The sequence below is a fragment of the Bidens hawaiensis genome, unplaced genomic scaffold (assembly GCF_021521415.1).
Source record: "Bidens hawaiensis isolate Kalapana, Puna unplaced genomic scaffold, B.hawaiensis_p1.1 tig00000284_1, whole genome shotgun sequence".
Lineage (NCBI taxonomy): Eukaryota > Viridiplantae > Streptophyta > Magnoliopsida > Asterales > Asteraceae > Bidens > Bidens hawaiensis.
The window spans coordinates 221,533-230,898 of record NW_027491022.1 but is presented as its reverse complement, the minus strand read 5'-3'; the positions used below and the strand labels follow the sequence as shown (position 1 = coordinate 230,898).

At 35.7% G+C, this 9,366-nt stretch overlaps 1 protein-coding gene across 1 annotated transcript; it reads right to left on the bottom strand.

The window, feature by feature from the left end:
* Positions 1–1,333: 1,333 nt before the first annotated feature.
* On the bottom strand, positions 1,334–2,606 carry LOC143618268 (uncharacterized). Its single transcript, XM_077090565.1, has 4 exons — positions 2,543–2,606; positions 2,233–2,426; positions 1,691–2,140; positions 1,334–1,585 (listed from the first exon to the last, which is right to left on the bottom strand). The coding sequence occupies exons 1-4, from the start codon at positions 2,604–2,606 to the stop codon at positions 1,334–1,336; spliced, it is 960 nt and encodes a 319-aa protein (XP_076946680.1).
* Between the last annotated feature and the right edge of the window lie 6,760 nt (positions 2,607–9,366).

Genomic DNA, 9,366 nt, shown 5'->3' with positions numbered 1-9,366 from the left:
CTGAGGTATTCAACTTCGTCTCCAGGAAACAACGCCAAAAATCGGTCATTAATGTCTTGGACAACCTCATTTAAAGGTCCGAGTATGGCCCTTTCTTTAAAATATGTAATATCATTAAAATTTTCCGATAGTGACGGATATACAAAATCAATCAAATCAGAAATTGGGTCTGATGAATCACCAATCAAAAGATCATTCGGTATATCTATAATGGCTTCACCGTCATTTTCACCACCGAGTTTTCCTTCACCATGTTCCAAAAGCCATTCTGTAAATATTTTGGTAGCTTCTATATCTGAAGATTGACCACCTACAGTTAACCTCATGTTTTTGGTTAACCTAAGCACCTTGCATTTTGACCAAATGTGGGACGAACTAAGTGATGCATTAACAATGTCACTTCGTGATCCATTTTGTAATATTGGTAGGATTTGTCTAAAATCACCCCCAAAAACAATAACTTTCCCCCCAAATACATTTTGACAACTATTACGGTTGGCACCTTTAAAAATGTCTTTTAAAGTCCTATTCAAGGCTTCAAAAGCATGTTTATGTATCATAGGAGCCTCGTCCCAGATAATAAGATCTGTTTTCTTCATTAGGTTGCAAATATCTGGATTTCTTGTTATTGAACATGTAGAGTCCTTCGTCAAATTTATAGGAATTAAAAATCTAGAGTGGGCTGTTCGACCTCCCTCTAGTAACAAAGATGCTATACCGCTAGAGGCAACGTTTAAAACTATTTTACCTTTAGATCTTATGGAAGCCGATAGCGTCTTCCATAGAAAAGTTTTTCCCGTTCCACCATAACCATACACAAAGAAAACACCCCCCTTATTTACATGAACTGCTTCCATTATTTCATTATAGACATCACGTTGCTCATCTGTTAATGAAACAAAGAGTCGTTCAAACTCACCTGTCATAACAGTTGTATCATACGCTAGCTCCTCGTTCATAAACCGATTCGTTGATGCAGATATAGAATCCTCATCAGGAAATGGCATTGTAGGAAAACAACGTAGAGTAGAATTATTTCGAAGCAGGAAGTTTTGAATTTCAAGTAACGCCAGGTTCTTTAGCTGTGCGTCTGAAAGTACCAAATCTGTAAGGTATCAAAAAAGGTTGAAAGTTAATATTTTTTTCATGAAATTGGTTAGTGAGGTAAAGAATAAAAAATCATAATAAAGTAAAATTAATTCCATACCTTTATTTTTCTGCTCGATTTGTTGTTTGTAAAGAATGCCGTCAATTAAATACTGCCAACTCTTTTTCCATACATCTTCTGGTCTAGATACACTGTAAGTGATTAACATGGTAGCAAATAAAATTCTCAGGTAGTAACCGCCTCTTCAATAGCGTCTATGTACTCATTGTCATCGTCTAGTAAACCTCTTTTGTAACACGCATCTCGATAAGTAGCACACACTTCACCATCAACTGTACGAATATCTTCAAAGCATGTAGGGCCTCTAACCTTGTTTAACAGAATTCTTAGGTAATATGCTTCATTAAAAGCTGGAGGAACATGATGAACTCGTCCAATAGAGAAACCTCGTTTGCGAAGCTCCCAAGCATGTTTATCCTGCTTCCAAACAAATTTTGTTGGAAACTCGGCGTATGTTAGAGTTCGGGCAACATCATATTTTTTATTTTACTCTATCCAACCTGAAAAACGTAAGGAGCCAACACTCGTTTTGTTTAGAGCATCTTCTACATCATCGTCGTCTTCAAACACAAGAGTTTGTTGGCCAGGTAAATGAAACGGAAGTCTAGTAACAGAAGGAGTTCTATAATTGACTTCAAAAGAAAAAATTCTCCAAGCAGCCTCACATGCAGATACATATCTGCAATCATAAAACGCCTTAACTTCGTCTACTACCTCATCTTGATTATGACTATTGTCTTGTACAAGTGATATTGTAGCACGGTCCGGCCATTTATTAATGTACTTAAACAAATACTTTATCGAACCTTCTTGATTACACCATTCAACATTGATATGGGCTTGATATTTTTTTAACAATTTCTTGTTATATGGTACAACATTCCTGTTGTCTAAATTTACCGAAGACTTGACAACAACGTTACCCGAATCTCTTCTTCGATAAATAGGAAACCCATTAGAATCAATAGATGTCTGATCGTGGAATTTGAACACAAGTTATCAACCATGCAAGAGCATTTAGGGTTAGCAGCACCACAAGGACCATGCATCATGTGGTCGCTTACCAACAAATACAACTCCTGATCTTCAACCTTATCTGGAATCTCCGTGGATATAAATTTGTCTATATTTTCAGGATAATGAATCTTGTCATCGGAATGCAAGAATAGGCAAATGTGTGCATGGGGCAATCCGCGTTTCTGAAACTCAATAGTGTAAACAGCTGCATATGACAAGTGGTAGTAGATTAGATAAGTTACTAAATAATAATATAAAACAATAAGCTTATAGGTTAGAGTAACATCATTTTCAAAAATGGTAGTGCACACTAATATTTAAAAAAGATGCATTAATGTGTTGAAAACACACAATTACCTGCTTGCAGCTTTCCAAACAACGCTTTATCCTTCAAGTCTTTTATTAAGGAATCAAGCTTCATCTTGAATAACCTACATAATATATCAGACCTGTCTTCGGCCCATCGATTTTTGTTACGTAAAAATCGTTTGACTTCGGGCCAATTTGGATTACATGTTATGGTTATAAAAAAATCAGGATAACCAAACCATCTGCATATTGTCATTGCATCAAGATAACCAAACCATCTGCTTGCAGCTTTCCAAACAACGCTTTATCCTTCAAGTCTTTTATTAAGGAATCAAGCTTCATCTTGAATAACCTACATAATATATCAGACCTGTCTTCGGCCCTTCGATTTTTGTTACGTAAAAATCGTTTGACTTCGGGCCAATTTGGATTACATGTTATGGTTATAAAAAAATCAGGATAACCAAACCATCTGCATATTGTCATTGCATCAAGATAATTCTACATCATATATCTAGCACCTCCGGTAAATGAAGACGGTAAAAAAATACGTTGTCCAGCAGCAGAAACATCGGATGTTCCAGCAGAATGTATGTTTCGTAGGTTTTCATAAGTATCAGACCTAAGATTTTTTTGTTGTGTCCGTACGTAATACAACCGTTGAGTCTTTATCATTGTGTATCCATCTACCAACAGTTGTTGAGTTAGTCTTCCACCATTTAAAATCAATGAGTAAGTATCTGGCCTTTCTTGAAATCTGTATGCAAAGAACTCACGCATCGTGCACTTCTTGCGCTTGGGTTTTGTCGAACCCAGAAGTTGACGATGAGGTATGTCAACTCTATAACCATCATCACCATATGGGAAAAATATAGGATACTGAAGAGGAAGATAGGAAGGGTGTAGCTTACTTATACATTTCAAAGATCCACCTTGTGTCGTCACAATTATATCTCGTTTATCTATGGCGTCACCAATATCGCCTACGATTAACGCAGCGACTTCAGAAGTTGTTGGGAGATTGTACGTCCTTGCATCTTTTTGCCTTGTTCCAATTGTTTTCAACTCTGGATTTTGTTGAAAACAATCCCTTACCATCCGATAACTTTGAACCAATGGATTATGAGAATCCAACATCGTCTTCAAGTAATGAATTATTTGGTTATCTAGCAATTCATTATTGGATTCTGTGTCGCTGCATAACAAAATGGTTACGGATTAAAAATAATTTTATAAAACAGCCCTAAATTTTAGGTTGTTCATAATAAATAGGTATGTAAACTAATAAACACTTGATGTTACGTATCGGAAAATGGCCTGTCTGTTTGATATTTCATTTTCAGTATCGTAAATGTATTGTTGAGAGAACCGTGGTTTTTGTCCAGGCATAGGAAGAAGGCTTCCCAAGGAATGATAGTTCTCTCCACCAAGCCTAAATACGTATGGTGCATTTCCTCTATTAACAGAATTAGCAATCTTGCCACCAAGAGACGTAAACGAAAACATGGAATTATAGCGTCTTATGTTTTTCATAAAAAACTTGCTTGTACTATCATGACCAAGAAACATCTTTACATAACTCATTGGTGGCGACTTAAGCTCTGGAAGTTGTGCATCCCCATTACTACAACAAAGCGGGTAACTTGTAATCCCATTGTTTTTTTGCCTCTGCTGGTCTCAGATTTCCATAATAATGTGTTGTAGGTTTCACACATGTATGTCTGCAAACCATGATCTAAATAGTCTGGTAAATAAAAAATAGCACAACTTATTACTATATCGACTAAAAGGAATGTAATACAATATTAACCAAAATCTTGTATTAATATTTTAATACACACCTTTAGATACTCCTTTGTAGATGTCGACATAATCATATTGAGCGTCAAATGAATGAAATTCACTTAAGTTAGCCTTGCGTATGGGTGAAAAAGTAGGCAAGTTTCTGAGATATGTGCGATGTGTGGACGAGGACTGAACATTGAACGTACTTGCAGTGGACGATGTTGCAAGATTTGAAAAAATTGATAAACCCATAAAACTTTGTTTCATAACGTTTGACAATGGTGTCAAATGATAAGAAGATGAAACATTAGCACCTAAAAAACAAAAGTAGTAATTAAAAGAAAAAAATAATTCATTGATAGTAATATAGCCACATATGTATTAGAAAAAAAATCTCATGTGTGTAAATAAAAGATGATTTGTAATAACATTACCTACTGATGTAATGCTTTCCTGGAAATTTGTATTATAATGAGTATTGGTGTTTCGTAGGGATGGCAAAAAAACCCAAACCCGATGGGGAAAACCGAAACCCGCCCCGAACGGGGCGGGTTCGGGGACACTTAATCGGGGACGGGTCCGGGTTCGGGTTTTCCCCGTTTAAGTTAATCGGGTTCGGGGCGGGTATGGTATAGCCTGTACCCGCCCCATATACCCGCCCCGTATACCCGTTTAAAACCCGTTTAATTAAATATAATTTTTATATTTATATATAATATATTATTTATTATTCATTTCCCAATATACCCGTAACCCGTTTAAAAGTTAACCCAATCCATTTCATTTGGCCATTTACCCAATTACCCTAACCCTAGAACAACTGAACAACCTCCGTCCTCCCACCTCCCGGCTCCCGCCCGACTCGCCACTTCGCCAGTCGCCAATCGCCATTCTGCACAGGCGCACAGCCCGTTCCGGCGTGTGTACGTGATATTGTGTACGTGATATGCTTTTCTAATGTGTTACTATTATTATTATTATTCTTTTGATTTTGTCAGTTTGTTCGCATTTTGTAGCTGGTTTATATAGTTGTTAGGCTTTGTTAGGCCTGTCACCTGTGAATGAACAGAAATGAAGTAGTTTGCAGCTGTTTTTGTAACTCCAACAGAAATGAGTTTGGATTATTATTACTATTATTATTATTATATAGTTGTTAGGCTTTGTTAGGCCTGTCACCTTCATTATGAACTGAAGGTTCTCAGTGAACAATGCTGGAGTTTAGTTTGTTGACGTTTGCTCATTTCTGTTTGAAACCAAATTTAGTTGGGTGATTTTTGATATCGTTCTTCATTTAGTAGGAATGAAACATTAGATTTTGTTTTTAGTTTTCCATTGAGTAGTAGTTTGCAGCTGTTTTTATTTATTGGCTTATTGCAATATCCATCATGATAAATGTTTACTCATGAACTATTGTTTGGGTATTAAAGTTTGTAGTTACTTGGATGTTTTTCATTTTCGGTTTTCCATTGAGTAGTAGTTTGCAGCTGTTTTTGTAGCATATCCGATGCTAAGAACATTTTCATTTTCATAATTATTCGTAGGATTTATGGAAGGACACACACAACAACCACAAACATCTTCGGGTGATAACTCACAAGCCGATAGCAATAACTGTATGAACCAATCTTCACCAAATACAAGCAATGAAGGTCCATCACACACAACCACAGGAGAGCAAACGCAAACCCCAACCCAAAATGATGATAGCAACATGGGTTCTAGGAAGCGAAAACTTACGTCAATTGTATGGAACCACTTCGAGAGGATGACGATCAATGGTGAAGACAAGGCGGAGTGCCACTATTGCAAGAGAAAATTAGGAGCTAAGAGTGAGAATGGAACAAGCCACTTACGTGATCATTATAACAAATTTTGTCCAAAACGAAACCAAAGAGATATACGTCAACAAGTATTGGGGATGGGACAAAAAACAACCGACGGACAAACAAATCTAACTTGTTTAAACTTTGATCCCGACAAGTCAAGGAAAGATCTAGCCGAGATGGTTATTGTTCATGAATATCCTCTTGTGATTGTTGAACATCATAAATTTAGAAAGTTTGTGACCGGACTACAACCTTTATTTAAGGTTCCATCACGAAATACCTTAAAGAGTGATATTTTGAAGATTTATGACTTTCAAAAAGAAAAGACAATGGGGTATGTTTCATTAATTATTTGGTTTTAATATAATTAGTTATTACTTAATTGCCTTTTAATTTATATCTTTGATTTATTAAAGGATCTTGGAGAAAAATCAAAGCCGGATTGCAATTACCACGGATATGTGGACATCAGGTAATCAAAAGAAAGGTTTCATGTCAATTACCGCACATCTAATTGACGAGAAATGGGAAATGCAAAGCCGAATAATGAGGTATACTTCAAAATTTGTTTTATTAATTGCCACTTTAATATGTTGAATGTTTTATCAAATGTACTTTTACTAGGTTTATTTATGTACCTTCTCCACATACTGCTGAAGTTCTTGCTGAGGTGTTATATCAATCAATGTGTGATTGGAATATTGATAGAAAGATATCAACAATAACAGTTGATAATTGCAGCACTAATGATTTAATGATTCACTATTTATTGGATAAGTTGTCTTTAAGCTCTTTGATTCTAGGTGGGGAGTTGTTTCATATGCGATGTTGTGCGCACATATTGAACTTAATAGTTCAAGATGGTTTATCTGTCATTGGTGAAGGAATCGAAAGAATTAGAGAGAGTGTTGTTTTTTGGACCGGAACACAAAAAAGAGTAGAAAAGTTTGAGGAAGCTGCTCGTCATTTAGCAATAGATTGTTCAAAAAAGTTACCTCTTGATTGCAAAACACGTTGGAATTCGACATATCTAATGTTGAAAGTCGCTATTCTTTACAAGGAAGTTTTCAAACGTTTAAAGCAAAGAGAAACCCAATATAAAACTTTGCCAAATGAAAGAGATTGGGAATTAGGTTCAAGCATTTGTGATAAGTTGAGTTTGTTTTATGAGCTGACTTTGATGTTCTCGGGTACTAAATATCCGACAGCGAATGTCTTTTTTCCATCAATATGTGAAATTAAATCTTCTTTGGGTATATGGAAAGAAGATCGAGACCCTATGATCAAGATGATGGCAGAGAAGATGATTGTTAAGTTTGATAAATATTGGTCGGTTATTCATGGGGTAATGGGAGTAGCAGCAGTTTTGGATCCTCGTTACAAATTGAAAGCAATGGAGTTTGCTTTTCCAAAGATATATGGTTCTGAAAAGTCGGAGAGTGCGATAATAAAACTTAAGGAGCTTGTATATAGGTTGTTTCAAGATTATGAAAGTTACAGTCAAGGAACTTCACAGGATGATGGTGTGAGATCAAGTCAAAACAATGCGGGGGGTGGAAGATTTTTCAACGAATACTTCACATACGTTGAAGAGGATAATCATTCGGGTATGACTTATTATTTACATTAATTTAACTTTATTCATTAATTGTATTAACTTTATTTATATATTAGGTGTCACAACGGAGCTTGATTTGTATCTACAAGAGAAAGTTTGGATAAAAGAAACAGAGATTGACCTTTTAGCTTGGTGGAAAACAAATGGTGTCAAGTACCCAAGGTTGCAAAAGATTGCTCGAGATATATTGGCGATTCCAATATCTACCGTTGCTTCCGAGTCCGCTTTTAGTACAAGTGGTAGATTGGTAAGTCCACATCGTAGCCGTCTTCATCCAAAAACATTGGAAGCGTTAATGTGCGCCCAAAGTTGGTTGTTGAATGAAATCAAAGGTAAACAAACATTTTATTTTTTATTTTTAACTTAGCTACTATATAAACTTTTGACTTTTGTGATATGAATATAGCAACTTGTTCAGAAGAATCCGAGGCATATTGCCAAACTATTGAATATGATTGTGACGATGGTATTGAGGTAATACATATATATGGTTTATCGTTTACATTTTAATATGGTTTAAGTGTTTAACATTGATTCTTATATAGTTTCCAATTAATATGTTAATGTTTGATTATCATAGCAATCCGGCGTGACAAGTGTTTGAATGGTTGAATGGGTGCGGTATGGAGGTGTAAGAAGGATCAATCATGAAGTTAATTTCCGTTGTGATGGGAGAAATAAACATTTTTATGTATTAATAATGTCTTTTGTATGTGTAATGTGTTTGGATATTGAACTTTTTGTGTATTAATATTGTATTGTAATTTTGTATCATTTTCTTACAATCGGGTTTTAAACGGTGAACCCGACGGTTAAATGGGGATCCCCACGGGGAATTTAGCCCGTTTAAAAACCATTTATGCTAGACGGTTCCCCGAATACCCGCGGTTTTCCCCGAATCCCCGATGGGGATTCCCCGTTTAGTCCCCGCGGGTTTTTAGACGGTTTTGGTAATGAGTTTTATAAACCGGGGCGGGTATGGGATTGGCATTCCCCGCCCCGAAACCGCCCCGTTGCCATCCCTAGTGTTTCGGCTTTCTTCTAATGGTAAAATCCGATGTGGTTGGTTATTCACTGAGTAGCTTTGTAATGTGCTGGTAGGACAATCTACATATTATTAATTAATTACAACTTTGTACAAAATAAGAATCAATAATGTATGAAAACATAAAGTGAATAGTAAGACGAAAAAATTTTGGACGAATATAATAAAACTTAGTCGTTACCGTTTGATGTGATGCTACTATTTTTTTTTTTGCGTTTTTTGTTTCGCCTTTGGACCAAACCATCCTTCTATGTCTTCGATTTTAAGCTGCAATTGCTTCTTTGGTATTTACGGTGACAGCTATTAAATTTAAAACACAAAAATGGTACAATTACAAATATTTGAGTATAACAAATGAAGTTAATTATGAATCCATGTAGTATGTCTGAAAAGTAAATGATTATAAACGACTAACCTATGTCACTTGAAGTTGTAGATATAGAACCTTACACTGTACTTGGTGCTTGATTTTCTTTTCCCGTGTCCAATCAAGTATCATTAATTGTTATATACGACAAGTAACTGCAAGGTTAATTGTAATGGAAATAAATCACAAACAATACAAAGTTTGACTTGCTTAAAAAAGCAAACTATGTTG